The 19,765-nt window shown below is 46.9% G+C and overlaps 3 protein-coding genes and 1 pseudogene across 8 annotated transcripts in view; 2 read left to right on the plus strand and 2 right to left on the minus strand.

Moving 5' to 3' along the window:
* Positions 1-204, minus strand: part of TEKT5 (tektin 5) — a 46,799-nt gene extending 46,595 nt beyond the window's left edge. The window contains exon 1 of the mRNA XM_039885321.1: positions 7-204. The gene's annotated coding sequence lies outside the window, so the exon portion shown is untranslated. The remainder of the gene's footprint in view (positions 1-6) is intronic.
* NUBP1 (NUBP iron-sulfur cluster assembly factor 1, cytosolic) lies at positions 1-17,393 on the plus strand. 4 transcript variants are annotated; one of them, XM_039885325.1, is made up of 11 exons: positions 1-123; positions 202-306; positions 2,404-2,537; positions 7,967-8,035; positions 9,720-9,752; positions 10,337-10,427; positions 11,060-11,214; positions 13,320-13,430; positions 13,696-13,798; positions 14,433-14,539; positions 15,101-15,184. In XM_039885325.1, the coding sequence occupies exons 1-10, from the start codon at positions 105-107 to the stop codon at positions 14,498-14,500; spliced, it is 888 nt and encodes a 295-aa protein (XP_039741259.1). In that variant the 5' UTR covers positions 1-104; the 3' UTR covers positions 14,501-14,539; positions 15,101-15,184. The 4 variants fall into 4 exon arrangements, with proteins under 4 accessions (XP_039741259.1, XP_039741257.1, XP_039741260.1 ...); XM_039885323.1 differs by lacking the exon at positions 14,433-14,539 and adding an exon at positions 15,959-17,393 and having other exon boundaries at positions 2-123; XM_039885326.1 differs by lacking the exon at positions 14,433-14,539 and adding an exon at positions 15,959-17,393 and having other exon boundaries at positions 85-113.
* TVP23A (trans-golgi network vesicle protein 23 homolog A) overlaps positions 17,099-19,765 on the minus strand; it is a 22,586-nt gene continuing 19,919 nt past the window's right edge. For 2 of the 3 annotated variants that reach the window (XM_039885329.1, XM_039885327.1), the window contains 3 exons: positions 19,537-19,626; positions 19,218-19,346; positions 17,709-17,945 (listed from right to left, as the gene is read on the minus strand). In XM_039885329.1, the coding sequence (XP_039741263.1) occupies positions 17,805-17,945; positions 19,218-19,346; positions 19,537-19,626 (360 nt within the window). In that variant the 3' untranslated portion in view covers positions 17,709-17,804. Of the gene's footprint in view, positions 17,159-17,708; positions 17,946-19,217; positions 19,347-19,536; positions 19,627-19,765 lie in introns of those variants that run through there. The other variant, XM_039885330.1, reaches the window with a different exon arrangement.
* LOC120620715 (uncharacterized) lies at positions 18,378-18,496 on the plus strand (annotated as a pseudogene).

The following is a 19,765-nucleotide window of genomic DNA, read 5'->3' on the forward strand; positions in this document are numbered from 1 at the left end:
ACTTACTTCTCGAGGCAGGAGAGTCAGATTGGGTGCCACGAGGCGGAAATACGCAACAGGGGGGTTCCGGTGACCGCGTAGGTTCCGGCGACTAAGTCGGCAAAATGGAGGAGGTACCTCACGGTGAGCTCGTGGAGGGGGCGTGGGTGGCGGGGCTGAAGGGACAGGAGCTACTCTAACTGCGATATTTTCTCTGCGTAGACTGTCCCGGGACCAGCAGCGCCCAGGCAGGCCGAGGGGCCGCATGTCAAGGGTGCCCCAACCAGCGGTTATGCGCTTCTGGAGCCGGTGCGACTCCTGACCCGGGTGAGCAAGGAACAAGCCCTGAACGGGAAGTGAAAGCCGTCGGCCCGGAAGAGGCGGGGCGGAGGAGCAAGTGGGTGGGGCTTGAAGGATGAGTGACTGCGGCGGGGCGAGGAGGCCAATTAGGAGAGGCGGGCCCAGAGGGGGCGCGGCGTGGTAAAGTCCGCCCAGAGAGGGGCGGGACTTGAATGAGTGACAGGGCTGGGGGCCAGCGGGGCAGAGTCCTTAAAGGGCTAGGAGTTAAGAGGCGGGATGGGGGCAGAGCCTCAAGGATCAGAGACTAAAGTGGAGTCAAAAGGGGTCTCCAGAGGGGCGGGGCATGGGAGCAAGTCGGCTGGGTTGAGAGGTAAGGCCAGAGGTTTGAGTGACAGTAACACACTGGTTGGCAGGAGGCCACCAGCAAAAGGAAAAGGGTATAAACTTTGAAGTCTGGGAGTTTGGGTTTAAATCCTGGCTCCGTCAGCTACTTTCTTTGGACAGAATTTTCTTCCTTTTGAGGAGCGATTCATTCATTTAACAGCGATATGTGGTCATGGACTAGGCACAGTGCTCTGTGCTGGGGATACAATTGTGAAAGACAGATGAGGTCGCTGCTCTAGAGGGTGTTAATTTAATAGGGGAGACCCACAATAAACAAGTAAGCAAGCAAATGAATCCTCACTGCCATAAGGAAAATGAGGGACAGATTGGAGGATGGGAGGACTCTGAGAACCTACTAAAAGGAACTTAAAAAGCAGAAGGCTGGGAGAAGACTCTTGAAGTTCAAAGAGAGACTTGGATTTGATTCTAGGATCCCACAGTGTGACCTTGAGCAAGAGTCTTAACCTTTCTGAGTCTTTGTTTCCTTATCAATAATGGGAAGAAAAATACTTACCTCCATGTTGTTTGAAGGATTTGAAATAAGGCGAAATAGTGAAAGCACCACAAATGTATAATAAGTGATAGTCATCAGTGACAGGTACTTATCAAGTGCCTGCTGTTTTGTCAGGATTTCTCAACCTCTGTTGACATTTGGAGATGGATAGTTCTGTGTGGTTGTGGGGGGCTGTACTAAGCATCATTGGACATTTAGTAGCATCCCTGACTTCTACCCACTACATGCCAGGAGCACCCCTTCCTTGTACAAACCAAAAATGCCCTCAGACATCACCAAATGTCCCTGGCAGATTTGTCCGCAGGTTAGGAATCATGGCCACAGTCATGCACTGCATAACGATGTTTCAATGATGGACTGCAGATATGACAGTGGTCCCATAAGATTATAAGGGAGCTGAAAAATTCCTATTGCCTAGTGACATAGCTGTCCTAACTATATAGCACAAAGCATTACTCACATGTTTGTGGTGACACACAAACCTATTGTGCTGCCAGTCATGTAAAAGTACAGCACATACAATTATGTACAGTATAATACTTGGTAATAAATGACTTGTTACCAGTTTAGGTATTTACTACTGTATACTATACTTTTCATTATTTTAGAGTATATCTTTTCTACTTATAAAAACAAGTTTGCTGTAAACAGTGAGTCGTGTTACACAGGCAGCAAGCAGCCTCATACATCTCGTGTTTATCTCTTGATTATCGTCTTCTCTTGTGCTTGAATTAATCTTGTGGTGTTTCATACAGTAACATGCAGTACAGGCCTGTAACCTGGGAGCAGCAGGCTGTACCATATAGCCTAGGTCTGTGGTAGGTGACACCATCTAGGTTTGTGTAAGTGCACTCTATGATATTCACAGGACGAAATTACCTAACAACACATTTCTCAAAATGTTTCCCTGTCATTAAGTGGTATATGACTTTATGTGCAAAGCTCTGTTTTGGAGCTGGGAATAAAGTGGGGAACATGACAGTCCCACCCCCATGGAGCTTATATTCTAGTATGAGGAGACGGATATGTAAACCAATAAATAAGAAAATGTCAGATGTGCTATAGCCTTATTTTCTTTGTAGCACTTATTACCACCTTTGACTAGCTGGTATTTCATACACGACCCCTTGAAATAGTCCCGAGGACTTAGCTCCTTCTAGCCCACTGAAAGAGTGACATTTGGGATTTAGTCAGGGACATCACTACCTGAATTGCTTTTTTTGCAGCTATAGAAGAAATCAAAGAGAAAATGAAGACTGTGAAGCACAAGATCTTGGTGTTGTCTGGAAAAGGCGGTGTTGGGAAAAGCACCTTCAGCGCCCACCTTGCTCATGCCCTAGCAGAGGATGAAAACACGCAGGTGGGACCTTGGGAAAAATTGGGAGAGGCTCCTGTCTGAGGGTTCATGATGGCTTGTAGAGAAACGACTCCTTAGACCAAGTTGAATTGGACTCTTTGACTCTAGATCCTTGCACAGAGGAGGAAGCACATAGCAGTCAAGCAGTGAAATAAAGTATTTCATTGGATTCTCTAGCTATGAAAATGGATAGCAGGTATACCTTTCTCTTAGCATGCAGATTATTTATTATGTTAAGTTCAGACTTCTTTCTCTTTATTAACCCCTTCTTGCCTTTTTCTATGCCAGAGGTGTTGCAAACTATATATCTCATAGCCAAATCCAGCCTGTCTCCTGTCTTTTTATGGCTTGTGAGCTAAGAATGATTTTTACACTTAAAAATGGTTGCTTTTAAGTTGTCACATAAGTACCCACATAGTATCCTTGATTTTGCCCACAAAGCCTAACATGTTTTTTATTTGGCCCTTGAAGAAAACAGTTGCTGTCCCCACTCACTTCTCCTGAGGTACACAGATGAGCAGGAAAACTCAAAGTACCCAGTGCTGCTCTCTGGTCTCAGTTTTAATAAAAGGTGTGATAAGGTAAGGAAGGTCAAAAAAAGGTCAAATGGAAATATGCAGTATGTGATTTTTAAAGTACATTAGGTTATTCAGTGAGATTCATGATAATTTTGTTTGGACCTTAGCAAATGATCCCAAAAGTCACTGCGATTATCATTTTATACCACATAAAACCATGACTACTGCAGGTTTCAGATTTTTATTGTTGTTGTTTTTAACACGCAATACATTCCACCTTTTTGTTTTTTTCCAAAATGAAATTTTGCTCAAGATTCCTATTAAAATATATGTATATACATATCAGAACTGCTACAGTGGCAAGGGTTAACCCAGCTCAGAACCCAACTGCCCAGCACATGGACCCCTGAAATGAGAGACCTCGCTGAGGACTTGTGAGTTGGCGCTGTGTGTGCTCTGGATTAGAGAGCCTGCGAGTCTCTTTGAGTTGCAAACTCAATGCCGTTTTCCCCATCAGCACTACTGGGGGCATGCAGAAGAGTTCTCTAACATAGAAACAATTTTATATTGTTCATGGTAAAAGCCATTCCTTACCATTTCAGTTCATTCCATGGTCTTCGTGTGTGCCTTCTTTCGTGCACTGATTTATTTCTGAAAATAAGTTTTCTCTTTATGCACTGTGAATATTGAAAGTTATTTTCGTATATGAGGGCTAACACTTTCACTTCACGTTTCTTTTCTAACTCATTGACAAATGGCCCTCCACTTTTGTTTGACCTTAGTTTTTTAAAAAGGTAGTGGTAGAAGGGACTGTAGAGGTATGTTTAATATTGAAATTTCAAACACATATTGCCTCTTATATTTTAAAACTCTAAAAACCTGGATAAATTTCAGTACTTTCTACTTGTGTGAGATAACTCATTCTACCTCCATGTGAAATAGCACCCTCAAATGTTAATATGATAAAGACTTTATTTCCTCCACATACACAAAATTAAAGCCCGCTACAGTGGGCAGGGGTGATCAAGCCCACCATACTTACATACCTTCTGTACGCACGCACGCACGCACGCGCGCCCCGAGACACCTTGCCAGTCAGTATCCACGAACTCCAGGATTGGATTAAGAAATCAGAGTTTGCTTCAGTTGATAGCAAACTTTTTATGTAAAACCTAGATGGTAAATATTTTAGGCTTCACAGGCCAGACAGTTTCTGTAGCAACTATTTGGGTCTGCCCTGTAAACTATGTCCATGTTCTAATAAAACTTTATTGTCACTGAAATTTGAATTTTATATAATTTTTCACATCATGAAAGAAAAGTATTCTCTTGATTTTTATTTTCTCCACTCTCTGAAAATATAATAACCATTTTCAATTTGTGGGCTGTACAAAAACAAGTGGCAGACTGGATTTGGTCCCCAGGTTGTAGTTTGCTGGCCCTGTGTTTGGTTCGTAACACCAGCATCACCAGGGCTAGCTGGAGAAGGGCATTTTGGGAAGATTGGAACCTTGGGCAGGCCACAGCCTTCTTGGGACAGTGAAGAGGCTGGACTAGGTGATCTACAAAGCTCAGTGTTCATTCACTAAGGCTCTGAATTCTTATTCCTCATTTCTCTTCCGATCATTTTATAACATATGGAGCTGCTCTCACTGGCCTACGTGGCTGATGCAGGCCTCTCTGGAATCTGGTATTCACCATCTAAGATGTGGTCTAGGGATTTCAGGAAAGGGAGAGATGACCGAGGGGACACCTGGGATTGGAGAAGGGGCCTTCTAGACTGTGATGGTGACTAATGAATGTGGAGTGGTGGGTGGAAGCAGAGGCACAGATGTGGGACCACCAGGGCAGGCAAGCTGAGGACTGCTCCAGTGAAGAGAGCCAAGGATGAGGCTGAGGCGGACCGTGGAGGCTTTGGACGACCTGGTCAGACATCTGGACAGGAAAGAGGCATGATTCAGGCATTGCTTTAGAAGCATCGCTGTGACAGCTAGCCAGGTGTGTGGTTGAGTACTGTTAGAGGGTGATAGTAAGCCAGCCAGGAGGTGTTGCTCATTCTCCCTGAGAGGCCACAGGTTCAGACTAGGGCAGTGGCTGGAGCAGATGGCAGGGAACAAATGAGGGCATCGTTGGGGAGATAGATAGAAGAAGCAAGGCTTCCCAATTTGAGAAGACGAGGGAAGTGCCAGAACTCTACTTGAGTCCTAGGGGCGGGGTGGCAGGCGAAGTCGAGCCTGGTGGCCAAGGAGTTGGCCTGCACAGGTCCACGTCCCAGCTCCACCCACACCACTGCTGTAACCTTGCGTGGGTTACAGGCTCTCTCTGCCTCGCTTTTCTCATCTGTAAAACGGGACTGCAGACTGAGTGAGATAATTCCTGTAAATATAAAGTGCTTAACATGATGCCTGACATGTAGTAAGTGCTCAATAAATGTCCTTGATAGCAATCATCATTATTACTGGAATATTTAACTGGAATATGGAGGGGCAGTGACATTTCTGCTTTGTGATAATGAGTTTGTAGCCTGCCCAGAGTACAAAGCTGAGCGGGTTCAAAATATACTTGCCGATTCTGTTAGTCAACCATCACTTGCTATTCGAGTCAGATTTGTAATGGCCAATTGGCTGGCCAAGAAATCTGTTTTCTCAGATTATCCAGATGACCCAGAATAATTGTCACTTTTAGAGCTATCCGAGATCTCTGGAGATAGGCTTTAACCAGGCCAGTTGCAAGTAACCACTTGTGAATAGACAGCTGTTTACAAATAATTGCGTTTGGAAGTCCCCACTGCACACATGTCTAGACTTTGCAGTATGCTGAAGGAAAGCACACCGTCTAGTGTGGAAATATGGCTGAATGAGCAGGCTCTCTTTATGTAAAAAATATGTCAGCACTCAGGAGAGTGTGTTTCCCCTTGCAGACATACTGATGACTGAATACTTGTCTCCAAAAGCTGCACAGAGTTGGCCCATAGTAGATGCTCAGTGTGTCTTGTTGATTACAGTCAAGTCGCACGCGTCTTCCGAGGACAGTGAGAAGCTCCCTGTCTTTTTTCTGCCTGCTGTCTGGCAAAGCTCAGGACGAACTCTGAGTGAGGCTGTTCATTTTAGCCCTCAAGATAGGCAGGTGTCTGACAGCTCATTTGCAAAGGGCCTTGAATCAAGAGGCAGCAGAATTGGGAAACACCTCTGACGAGTCACGGGCAGGCTGGGAAATGTGTGAGTTGTGGTGAAGGGAGGCGGAGGAGCTTGAGCCGTGAGACATCAAAGAAGCACATGCCATCTTGCCACCACAAAAGTCACCAGCTCCCATAAATTACCAGCTTATCCTCTTGCCTTGTGATCTGAGGTGAAGTCTATCCTTAAAAGGTCCACACGAGGTACTTTAGGGCAATAGACTTGTTAGGCCTGTCTCTGGGGCTTAGAGACTGTAAAGCTGGGCAGGAGAGGTGTGGTAAGCCCTCCTCTTGCCATCAGGCTTCTAGCACCTTCCACAGAGTCCATGGTGAGGATTAATGCAGGCACGTTTCTCTTAGCTAGGGTTCTATGACTTAACCTGAGCAGAAAATGAATTGAACAGATGTTGGGGATAGTGACAGGATCAAGAGGAAGTCTGGAAGAGACAGGACACCGGGCCACTCTGGAGATCTGGATAGCAGGAACGTGTCACGGCCTTTTTGGGTACCACCCTGCGAGCGAGTGCGTGTAATCTGTTTCTTGAATCCTTGCATCTCATTTCCCTCAAGATTTACCCCCTTGTGGGAAGAGTAATGCCTCAAAAGGAAACTGATTAAATTGTTCCCAAAAAGAACGTGGAGACCAGGCTAGAAATTTGAGAGTATTAACGAAAGTCTCCGTTAGGGTCGTAGTGATGGCATAATTTCCTAAATCGTGAGGCTCTGATGTAAAATGTCTATATTAACACACATCGGTCCCCAAGAGTCTAGATCAAGGCGGCCAAGAAGTCAGGTTGTCAAGTTGTGTCTTCCTGTTGCACTCCTCGCAGAGTCCAGCAGGGGGCATGCGAGGCAAACGGCTGGTCTACTGTGTAAACAGCTTTCCTGAGGGTGACACCATGCGAGGAAGTAGGTTGGGGTTTGCTGAGAGGCTTGAGGAGGGAAGCGAATTTGGGGCAAGTTGAAAAGTTACCCCAAGGCGCTGCACTTTGGATCAAAGACTTTAGAGCTTTCAAGATGAATACAGCAGGCTCCCATACAGATGGCTCCCAAAGGCCATCTCACACCTCAGCTATCACACGGGGGACCAGGGTGTTTGGGATGAGGGAGTCACCCCAGGCTGCTCTTACCACTAGCAAGGAGCTTTGCTAGATTTCCTTCTTATATTCAGTTTCTTTTCTGAAAGACGACCCTAAGCGATCACTAACCTTCAGGATCACAGGGGAGTGGGGCTTGGTCAGCTGGAGGGTCCACTCTGCCATCCTCACCAGGCCCCATAGGGTAGTGAAAAGATGACCACCGTTTATTGTCCCAGCTCTGCCCTTTGCTCATTGAACAAGTCACCGGGCCCCTCTGAACCTCAGTTTCCTCTTGTGTAAAGCAAAGATAGTGATACCCACCCCAGGCACATGGTAAGGGCCAAGTAAACGGTACCAAATCCTGGATTTCCGATGACCTGACACCCAGGTCCATGAGATCACCCTGGAGCCAGGCCAGACTTGGGGCAGGGGTGTCGACGTACTTTCCTAAGTTCTCTCTAGGTGTCTCGGGCTGTGTGTCTCATGGCCAGAAAGAGATATGTCGTAACTCTGCTCGGTCTACGCTGGACCCCATTTCTTTCTGTCTTCTCCCTTCCCTCTTTTCCCTCGAACCCTGTACCCCTCCCAGCTGTACATATCGGGAGGATCATGTGTTCAGTTATGTCACTGCTCCGGTCTCTTCTCGTTCTCGTTCCCCAGGTTGCTCTTCTAGACATTGACATATGCGGGCCGTCAATTCCCAAGATAATGGGGTTAGAAGGAGAACAGGTAAGAGCTGTATGATAAACCGCAGGAAAGTGGTCTCTTAGGGCAAACGCAGTGCTAAACTACTCAGCCCGAACAAAGGAGTCAGCAGAGCCCATGCTTCTTATATGTGGACAGGAGGAAACCAGGTAAATGTCCGCTAGTCCATCGGTCCATTTTAACAACAGCCATGAATTCGAGGGGCGGGAATCTATAAAGTTCATCCCAACTATATGAGAAGTGTTGGTTTCGATGCTTTCCCAGAGGGGAAGGGAAACAACAAGTAAAATGCAGAAGTTAGACAAGGAAACTTAGCTCTGACTGGGAAAACTAGAGGAGGGCTGGCTGGGGTTTTGTACCCTGGATGCGAGGGTATGTTCCTGCCCTGTGGTCATCTCTGGGGAACTGAGACTGCGAAGTGGGCAAGTGACGTGGGCTAGGGGCATGGCCACAGCAGCCTTTGCAGGTTCTGGTCTCTCCCTTCTGAGTAAGCAAGAAGCAGGCCAAGGTATGGTGCATCGAAGCTGGGCTGGAGGACAAGGCTGTTCCAGGGGTGTCAAGATTGGTTCAAGACTGGCACTGTACTCTAATGCCAGAACTATTCTGGGTGCTGGGGTACAGTGGTGAACAAGGCACTTGTGGAAAGGGACAGATGATAGATAATAAAAAGCTTTGTAACACATGCCCACGCTACATTTATTTGCTTGTAAGTTATATACATAGACTACTTACTGTACCAGTATATAAACAGTTTATAAAAGTCAAAAATTTTAAATGGTGAGATAAAACAGAATTTCTACTATTTTATTCTCCTACACTATTCAGTCATCTTGTTTACCCTTCTTCTAAGACCAGTGACTTAAAGAACGAAGATAAGTAGGAATGAATGGGGGTTCTTTAAGTGAGACCTCAAAGCCAGTCACCAATTGCCATATATGATATGATTGCATTTCTATGAAATGACTGGAATGGGCACATCTGTAGAGGCAGAGAGTAGATCCATGGTCACCTAGTACTGGAAGGAAGTGTAGGGATTGGGGGTGACAATTAAGAGGTGCAGGGTGTCTTCTTGGAGTAATGAAAATGTCCTAAAATTGATTATGATGATGGATATATAATTATGTCTCTATTCTGAATTGCATTGTACACTTTAAATAGGTGAATTGTGTGATATGTGAATTATATCTTAGTAGAGCTATTTTTAAAAGTAAGACTTCATTAAGAAAAATAGACTTTCTCTTTTGGCTCCTACGTTGCTCTGATTTCTAAGATAGATGCGTAATTGGGAGTTGCTTAGGTCATAGCTTCTTAACAAAGGGATGATGCTGTATCACCCCTGGCTCATTTTCAGAGGCAACCTCGCTGCTCCATTACCTGCATTTTCCCAACAACCCCCAGCCGGTACCTATCACTCTTTGAAAGTACCTCAGACCCCAAATTATATTTGACCTCTGGTAACTCCAGTTCCCTGACTAGATGTCTAAATAGAGTTTCAAAATAACCCAACTTGGGGGCGGTTATTGAATTACAGCTTCCGTCCCCGCCATCCCCCGCCCCCGCAGTTCACTCCCGATTAAGAACTTAGTGGTAGCATTGTAGGCAATGAACTGTATTTGATAAAACTGTCTTCTTACTGCATAAAATTTGTGCGTGAAGTGTGACCAGGGGGCAGAACTTGCAATGACTCTCGATGCCCGTGTTCCCGCAGGTTCACCAGAGCGGCTCAGGCTGGTCTCCAGTGGTGAGTCTTCACTCTCTGCCTTATTTGCAAGGTGGTGCATTATGGGCCACGTGCACATGACGTATATGTGGGGCAGGGGAGGGGGGAGCACTGTTCTCAACTGTTTGTCAGTCAACAGATACTTATTGCAGCACTTTTCTAGGCACAGGGAATACAGTGAAGGCCAGGGATTGGCAAACCGTTTCTGTGAAGAGTCGACAGTGACTATCTGTGGTTTGTGGGCCATACGCTCTCCGCCATTGTAGCTTGAAAATAGTAATATGTAAATGAATGACTATGGATTTATTCCCGTAAAACTTTATGTACAAAAACAGATAGCAGGCCAGATTAGCCCTGGCGGCCATGGTTTGCTAACCCAGGTTAAGACAGTTAAGGAGATGATACTCATTTATTTCAGCCAAGTTGGCTGTCATTGCAGCTTACAGCCACATGGTACTTCTTTCTGTCTCCTCAATATGATAACTCTTTTTTTTTTTTCCCAAAATGATTTGATGATGCAAAGAGTGAATATGCTCATAGATCACATGGTCATCCTGTCCCAGAAATAGCTTTAAGTAAAATGTTTCTTGCCTCATCCTCACCAGTTCCCAGAAGACAACCTGGGGGTGATGTCGGTGGGTTTCTTGCTCAGCAGTCCCGATGACGCCGTTATCTGGAGGGGACCAAAGAAAAATGGTTTGCCACTCTGCTTTCTTCCCTTTATCGCGTTCTTCCAAGAGCAGAGCTGCTCTGAGTTTCCTTTGCATCCTTAACTGTCAAGGCAACGGTCACCCTGCTGGGCTCCGTAGAGCAGTTTTAAACATCTATCTCGTTGAAGGTAGCTAGTAAGAATATCAGTTTTTGTTTCACAAATATTAATATCTACTATGGGTTTTTCTCTCCCGAAAACCTACACAATCCTGAAATTATTCATGTTGTGGTTTTGTAGTGGCTTATCTCTGTCGGAGAGAAAAGTGTGTGAGGTGACATCAATACCAGGTTGACTGGACACTGAGGCCTAGGGTGACAATGCAGAAGTGTCAGTTAGGGCAGGGTTCCTCACACTCGGCACTATTGACATTTTGGGCCAGATAATTCTTTGTTAGGGGAGAGGTGGGCCATGCTCTGCTGTAGGGGTACCCCTGGCCTCCGTGGGCTAGATGCCAGTAGGACTCCCATCGTAGTCATGGTGACCAGAAAAGTCTCCAGACGGTGCCGAACACCCCCGATTTGGAGTATAGACCAAATGTACATAAAGATTACAAACTATGCTTCAATAGGAGATCTAGGAAAAGGGAAGAGACGTCAGTGTAGATTCTTCTTCTCAGGCATGATCAAGCAGTTCCTCCGTGACGTGGACTGGGGGGAGGTGGACTACCTCATCGTGGATACCCCACCCGGGACGTCGGACGAGCACCTCTCGGCCGTCCAGTACCTGGCCGCGGCACACATCGACGGGGCGGTGATAATCACCACCCCTCAGGTGAGCGAGAGCCCAGACGGAGCTGGGTCCAAACCACACCGCGTGGGGCCGTTTCGTCCTCACAGGGCTGAGACCCTGGGCTCAGAGCAGATCCCCAGAACACGTGCTCTGAAGCAGACACTGATTGGATCTGCGGACACTTTGTTTATCTTTGGTCCAGGCATTTTCGGTTAACAGTTGGGGTGGTTTTTGGTCCAGTAGCGGTTCGGAATTACGTTTTTAATTTCCCTTCGCAAAGCCAACGAGATGGTTGGTACCGTGATCATTCAGACTGTCCCTCGTGGTCACCTCATTCTCACCGTGCCCACGCGTGGAAGAGCACAGCAGGCCCCCAGAGTCTGCAACGCTCCTTCCATTTGCATTTCAGAGCAATTAAGGAGTCTCCACAGACCCAGCTTGGGGCGTAGATGGGGATTTCGGGGTAAGCCCTTCTCTGGTCCTTGATAGCGTCTTCTGTGCCAGTCACAAAGAGGCTGTAACACGGGGCCCTGCTAAACCCAAACTCAGTAACCCAGCAGGGAACTATGTGGCCAGATCCGAGACATGCTTTGGTGTTACCTGCCATCGATCTTAAGGGGTCCCAAGCAACCGGCAGGTGACTCTCTTCAGTTACACCTCTCTTCACGATATTCTTTTTCCCCTAAGAAGCACAATATAAAGGGGGTTTGTCTTGATCTGTCTCTGAACCAGTCAGTACGACCCCTCGTCCTTCACCCTCACTGAGGACCTACTATGCGCAGGCCCTGGGCTGGGCATCGGCAGTGAAACAGACTAGGCCTCCCTCATGGCTCATGCACTTCACCGAAGAACTCTGGTGCTGCAGACACAAGCACACGCTTGACGCCATGTCCGCTGTGTGACAGGCGCAGCAGGCCACATGAAGGTGCCTCGCACAGGGAGTGGTGTGTCACCTCACTCTGATGCCCTGTGGAGGGAGATGTTGAGGGTATGTGGAGGAGCAGGACAGCACTTAGGTGGCTAGAGACAAAGGGCACCTGGCTGCGGTGTGGCTGTGGGAGATGGATTTGTCCTTGGGGGTGTTTTCTATTGAATTTTTAAAAAGTAGTTGCGACTCACTCTGGACCAGCAGAACTATCAAGAATAGGTCCCAACGAAATTACCTAAAAGGAAAAGGAAAATTAGTTGGAATGTACCACTTGGGATCTCGACAGTGGGGAATATTTTGTGTGTGTGGAAGCAAGGGGCATATGGGAAGTCTCTGTACTTTCCACTCAATTTTGCTGTGAGCATAAAACTGCTCTAAAAACAGACCCTTTAGGAACAACAACAAAAATGTTGCTGGCACAAAGATGGCTCATCTAATACCACCCTTGTTGTGAAAGGGAACATGGCTCCTCCTAGGCATGACTCCACTGCACGTGACGACGGGAAGCTAGGACGCACTTGACTGCAATAACGCTAGGTGGGCAGGAGAGAGGGCACCAGACAGCGACGACAGCCCTCACACCGTCAAGCGCGTGTTCAGATCGGAATTGACTTTGAAGCTGTCCAAAGGTGGCGATATTCCTGTTTCTCTCTGTCCATAAAGTTGTTTGTGTTCACGATCATCTAGACCAGAGCTTAGCAAACTTTTTCTGTAAAGGCCCAGATAGTACATTTTTTAGGCTTTAGGGATCATATAGACTCTGTCATCGCCACTCACCTGCACCATTGTCGGATGAAAACTACCAGAGACAACATGTAAAGGAACGGGCTGTGTTCCAGAAGCACTTTACAGAAACAGACGGGCAACCAGATGTGGCCCACAGGCCTTAAGTGGCCGTCTCCTGACCTAGAAAACAGTGTACACTTTGGCTCAGCATAGCGTGTTGACAAGAAAGCAGACATCGAGGTATATTAAAAATCACTTTTCTATAGATTCATCGGACGTTTGATATGTGGCTATTCAGGTTTATCCTGGCACCCAGAACAGGGAGGGCTTAGCGCGTGGTCGGCACTAAAAAATTACTTACCGAATAGAAGGCACACACCTCTAGGGCTCTATGACAGTAAATCCGCTGACACAGCAGCCACCCCTCGACCACTCAGACATTCTCTTTCTTGTACTTTGACTTTGAAACAACTGGTCTTTTGAACCTCGTTAGGAGGTGTCGCTCCAGGATGTCCGGAAAGAAATCAACTTCTGCCACAAGGTGAAGCTGCCCATCATCGGGGTGGTGGAGAACATGAGCGGCTTCATCTGCCCGAAGTGTAAGGTGAGCGTATCTTCCGACCAGCCCCTTCTTCCTCGGCGGAGGAGCTAATAGGAACAGTTCTCTGTGAAACTGGTTCTGCTTTCCCCAGCATTTCTGGAAGTGGGGTCACGATTAGAACCTCCTATTGCTGATTTAATGAAAATTCTTTTGGTAGCGTTTCACATTCAAAATAGGGATTTTTTTTTTTTTAAGTTTCTTTAAAATGTCCATTCTCGTGATTCTGAAACAAAATCACGATTCTTCCCCCATTTCTTATGCCTCACAGAAAGAGTCTCAGATATTCCCGCCAACGACGGGGGGTGCGGAAGTCATGTGCCAGGATCTGAAGATCCCTCTGCTCGGCAAAGTGCCTCTGGACCCACACATAGGTGGGTGAGTCCAAACTCTAAACACCTCCATCCCATCATCAAGTGGGGGCCTCCACACCCCGCTCAGCTCCGACCTCAGGGCGGAGGGGTGCCTGGGTTGGGCGTGGCAGAGTGGAGCAGAGATTGGTCAGGGAGATGCCAGGGTGCAGGGAGGGTACTAGGAAAGGAACAAAGTGCCCGTTGGGAGACTGTTCTGGGACCTGTACTTCCCAGACCTAGTCCAGCTTCCCCGGACTCAGGGGCTTCCGTAGCTGCTTCCACCACGTTCCCACGGTAGCCCCACCTCTGCTACCCACCTCTCTGGGCTCCTTCCCTCGCTCTCACTCGGGTTTCCGTGTCCCACAGGGCAGTGCATTAGGGGAGTCGAGGAAACGACAATTCCACAGTTGGCCTCACCAGTGTCCACCGAAGGCTGGGGAACAGCTGTGCGTGGTGGACCTGCTGAGGCTGCTTCTCCGGCAGCGCTCAGCATCTGGGGAGTAGGGGTGGAGAAGCTGACCGCAGGGGTCTACTCAGGGCAGAGCAGACAGAGGCGGTGAGACCACCACCCGCCCGCTGGGGCAGGCTCCCTGCCTCCTGGTCACCTAGACACTGAATTGACATGTGGTCCTAGAGATGGCCTTCGCGTCCATAGGAGGGCACCGGAGTGGACAGTCTTGGGAAAGACTAGCAGATGGATCGATACCAATGTGGAATGAATGACCTTCAAGATGAAATTATGGAAAAAGCGATGGGCAGAACGTGTGTACTATATGCTCCCATTCATTCTTTTGTTTTTTAAGTATATGAGTATGTATGTGGGTATATATGCCACACATCTCTATGCATGTATTATTTCTAGAAAGACATCTGAAACACTGGTAGTCTCTTTCGGACTCACCTTTCAGGGTACAACCTTTTGTATTCCATGCTTTTTTACCATGTGCACTCATTATCTTTTACTCAATAGAACTAATTAATCTTTTTAAATGCGGTTTCCTGGGCCCACCCAGGAGTGCTGAATCCGTTCTTTGTGGGGCCCTGGAGCCTGCGTCTGCCACGCACCACCCAAATGATTCATAGGCACACACACGAAAGACCACTGACCAGGCAAGGGTCAGAGCCACATCGAAATGCTAGCCAGGGTCCCTGCTGGATGGAGGGGAGGTCCTCTGAGACCCATGACACTCTTTCTTGGCTTTGTTCTTCATTATGGGTGCAGCAGGCTCAGGATCATAATGTCACAGGCCCAGAAAGGGCTCCAAGGTCATGTTGCCACTGGTTTCTTCAGGGATTTAATTTTCTTTCAATTGTTTCTGGAAGGTAAGAGCTGCGATGAAGGACGGTCGTTTTTGATTGATGCACCGGATTCCCCAGCCACATTAGCCTACAGAAGTATAATTCAAAGTAAGTGTCGATGTGAGTCTTGTGAATTCAGTTGGCTGTGGGGCCAGGAAGTAACATAAATGAGCAAAGTGGGCTGGGGTGTGAGAAGGTCCAATTTAGGATCATAAATGGTCACTGCCATGCTGCCTCAACTGGGGACAGTAGGATAGTGGGGTCTAGGATAATGTGGAGAGTGTCCCCCTCAGCCCAGGAAGCCAGGAGTCTATCTTCTAGTCATCAATGTTGTGAACATTATTTAAAAGTCGTACTTTAGAAGACACAGCGAGCGTGAATTTTTTGGCATAGGAAATACATCTCAGTAAAGCTGTAAATTGAAAATTGATTGAGGAAAAAAAAAAAAAAACCCCAGTAAGCTAAACCAAACCCATGTGCAGACCTGCTTCCGCCAGTGGGCAGCCATCGGAGCCCTTGAGTTGACCACAGATGTGTCAGTAGTTAAAAGCTCTAGAGTCTCGGTTTGTGCCAGGTTCTTTTTGCGTAGTGACATGGCATCAAGGGTAAATGACATCATTCTCAGGCTTCCTGATCTGTAGAATGGACTAGTGAAAGGCCTCCCGCTGGTGGCTATAACCGCAGAGGGGCAGTGTGGTATTCAGGTCACTTCGAAGATACAGGACATGAACAGAAGTGGGGTTGGTTTGGTCATTTGTTTGTTTTGAATTAAGCCTCCTGGGGGTTCTACCCCCGACTAGAAGCGCCCTGGCCAGAACAGAGCAGAGTTGCCTGAGAAACTGAGAGCCATCCATCTTCTCTGCCCTCTATTTTGTTTTCCAGGAATCCAAGAGTTTTGTAATCTCCATCAGCCAAAAGAAGAGAACCTCATTAGTTCCTGAAACCAGGGAACATTGTGGGCACAAGCGGCGTGTCTAGTGAAACCTGACCGGATCGGGGACAAAGTGGGAGTCCAGGACAGAGAGGGACCAGACTCTGGTGCGGTGTGAAGTCACTTTTTCAGAGACACTTTAATATTTGTACACTTTTCTTTAGAACATGGGTAAAGGGCATTCTTTATGAATGTGCTGTTTTAAATTAAAAACGTCTCCTCAAACCTCTCCCTGAGGCCTGCTTCGCTGAAAAACACAAATTTGTGTGTTGTGGAATTCTCTGCTAGAAGGTTGAGTACAGAACCTCTTGCTTCAGCCATTGCTGCTTCTATAGATAAACCTAAAAAGGAAACAAAGGATGGATATGTGGCTTCACTGAAAAATACTCACGCACGGTTTTAAATAGCATAGTCCACAGTTATTCTTCAGATTGAGGAAAAACTAAAATAGGAATAGAGCCTCATGCTAGGGCTTGTTCTGAGGGCAAGCATACAGTGCAGCTGGGTGTAGTCAAAACACCCCAGAAAAGCCCTTAAATCACCCACGTAAAGAGGATTGGGAGTCTGTGTCTACACCCTGTATTGTCACTACCTAGTAACTTCCAGTGTCAGATAAGATAATTTACAGGTTTTTTATTACATATAAAGGAAAGACAGATGTAAGTTCTAGAATTCTCCACATTGCTGTGAGATGCTCACTGCGTGAGAGACGCACAGGAACTGAGACGGCTGAGGGAAGAGTAAATTCCTGTTCTTCATCTTGCTCTGGGCGCGTAAGTGGAAGGACAGGCAAATCCCCTTGTTCTCTCTCCCGTTCGCTCATTTCCCTCCCCGCTCCCCTACACGCCTGCACATATGGTCAAATTTGCACATGTCCAGCATGAGGAAGGTGGGACCCCTCTCACGGCCGATGAGGCCACAAAGCCCCGGGGATACCCAGTGCTGGTTCCCGCCTGATTATGCACCCGCTACTCAGGGCACAGGGGGAAGCCCGCCCAGACCACAGGCACAGCTGAGCCCTGGAGAGCTGCACATCCCACAAGTCCCCAGGTCCCCATTGTCCAGACCCCCACCGTGATCCCGCCTCTTACCTAACACTTGTGGATCTCCAGCCCCTCAAGGTGAGGCTTCGGAAAGTCACTCAGGCAGGCCTGCAAGGGAAAAGTCAACCATGACTTTGGTTCCCACCTGTGCATGACTTGATTCTGCTGATTCAAGGCCAAAGCAAACCCACAATGTGCTGAGAGCCTGCACAGCTGGTTGCTCAATGTCTTAGCATAAAGCACCACTGTTCAAATGTAAGATGGTTCAAACTATTTCAGGATGAGCCTGGTCAAATCTAAAAGATGTTTCTCACTTCTAGAAATAAATGTGAGGTTAAAAAATTATTCGTGGTTCTTAATTCTTAAAATTAACCATGGTAATCTCAAAATAAATACTGTATGATTCTGCTTACGTGAGGTCCCTAGAGCTGTCAAATTCATCGGGACAGAAAGGAGGTAGGTGGTTGCCAGGGGCCGGGAGACGCGGAATGGGGAATTACTATTTAATGGGTCCAGAGTTTCAGTTTGGGAAGGTGGGTGGTGGTGGTGGTTGCCCAGAGGGAATGTACTAGATGCCACTGAACTGTACACTTAAAAAATGATTAAAATGGTAAATTTTATGTTGTGTATGTTTTACTACAATTTAAAAAAACTAACAGTGGCAGCCTGGCTGATACGGAAAACATTAAAAACTGCGGTTGCCAACAGTCCTCCTTAGTTGAGTGTCTAGAAAGCGGGGGTCCAGAGATAGACTTTAGTAACTTACCGTCTGGAACACCGTCTGGGACAGGAAACTGGCTGTGACTTTGCTGATGTCACCCTCACCTCCCATCTTACAAAGGATGTAGCCATACAGGTTAGCAGCTTGGAGAGAAATCCCAGCTATCACGAGGGCCTAGGCTCAGAGAAAGCAAGGGTAAGTTTTCTAAGAGCATATTTTGAGATGTTCCTCCCAAACCAAATAAATAGTTGTGACTGCGGCCTACACCTAACAGTAATAGTCAACCTTTTCTGAACACTAACAAATACTCATGGACATCTTTTAACCACCAACAACCCGAGAAGTCGGTGCCATTATTATCGCATTTTACAGGGTGGAATTTGAAGCCCACCCAGAGAAACTGAAGTTGGCCAAGGTCCCAGAGCTAACGCGTGGTCGCATCAGAATCTAAACTTCAGAGTTCGTGCATTTAACTACACTGTTGCTAGCTGTGAATATTTTGTTTTCTCATCGAATGAACCAGATCATGGCAATGAAATACGGTAACTCTGAAATAAAACTTCAGAATTCTGAGGCTAGCATATTCCTACTTAGAAAGGGTTTCCTGTCTATAGCCATGCCACCCTGATCAAGCCCGATCCTGTCTGATCTCGGAAGCTAAGCAGGGTCAGGCCTGGTTAGTACTTGGATGGGAGACCACCTAGGAAGACCAGGTGCTGTAGGCGTAAAAAATAAAAAGTAAAGCGATTGTAAGCTGACAAGGTCCTTGCAATCTGTGAGGTCAACCAAGGGTTGCCTAAAAATAAAAAAATAAATAAAATTGGGTTATCTTAAAAAAAAGGGTTTCCTGTCCAAGGTAGGATGTTGCATCCTTTTTCTGAGAACTCCTCTCTTAGCAGCATTTTTCATATGTGCCAAAAAGTGGGAACAACCAAATGTCCATCAACGGATAGACAGGGATAAATAAATATGGCATAGCCATACATGGAATATTACTCAGCCATGGAAAGGAAAGAAGTACTGATACATGCCACAACACAGATGAACTGTGAAAATAAGCAGAGTGAAAGAAGCCTGACAAAATAGCACATATTTTAGGATTCCATTTGTAGGAAATGTCCAGAATAGGCAAATCTATAGAAACAGAAAGATGAGAGGGCGACGGGCTGGAGGAACAAGGAAACGGGGGAGGTGGTGATGGCTGAAGGGTACAGGGTGTCTTTCTGGGCTGATGGAAATGTCCTAATATTGATTGTGGTGATGGTTGCATACCCGTGAATGTACTAGAAGCCAACCGAATTGTATACAATGGGTGATTTGGATGCTATGCGAATTAATAAAGCTGTTTCAATCCATCTATCAATAATAAATAACAAAAACCTACTCCTGCAGCCTCTGGTTCTGTACAGATGTCAACGCAACGTCAGAGTCAAAGTGTCACCTTACCAGCCACTTTAGCTTCAAGGAAAATAAGGTGCTGAAGAAGAACACAATCCAAATCATCGGGCAAATGATGAGGCCAAGCCAGAAGATGCGGGCTTCAGCTTCCGTGGCAGCGATGTTATTTGCAGAGACCTGTTGTGGGAAAGTGATTCACGCTACCATTTTCGTTTATTTTACACCTGCTTCTGCTATGTGCTGGAGCACCGGCAGCCGTGGGCTTCGTGCAGGGCAGGCGTCAGATCTGCACAAAACCCAGAAGGAACCCACAGAAACGTCCCACAGCCATTTTCCCCATTCTGATCTGACTCGTAACGGAGAATACCTTTCTGGCTTCAAAAATCCAGTGGCTTTTCCCATCTTCATCGATCTGGTTCCACCAGCGGAGGCCCACCATGAGCCTTCCGGTTACATTCTGAGGAAAGCAGACAAAATGACTCAAAGCACACCACAGGTAAGGAGAGGGTCCTCGCCTTTTTATTGGGGAATAAAAGTCCCCAATTCAGGTTAAATGTGCTGGGAGCAGAGAAGATGGGGCTTGAGCCGCAGTGGTT

The sequence above is a fragment of the Pteropus medius genome, unplaced genomic scaffold (assembly GCF_902729225.1).
Source record: "Pteropus medius unplaced genomic scaffold, Ma_sr-lr_union100, whole genome shotgun sequence".
NCBI lineage: Eukaryota > Metazoa > Chordata > Mammalia > Chiroptera > Pteropodidae > Pteropus > Pteropus medius.

Coding starts and splice junctions, on each gene's coding strand:
- NUBP1 (XM_039885323.1), top strand. Junction 13,431..13,695: donor TCATCTGCCCGAAGTGTAAG/GTGAGCGTATCT, acceptor TATGCCTCACAG/AAAGAGTCTCAGATATTCCC. Junction 15,185..15,958: donor CTACAGAAGTATAATTCAAA/GTAAGTGTCGAT, acceptor TTTGTTTTCCAG/GAATCCAAGAGTTTTGTAAT.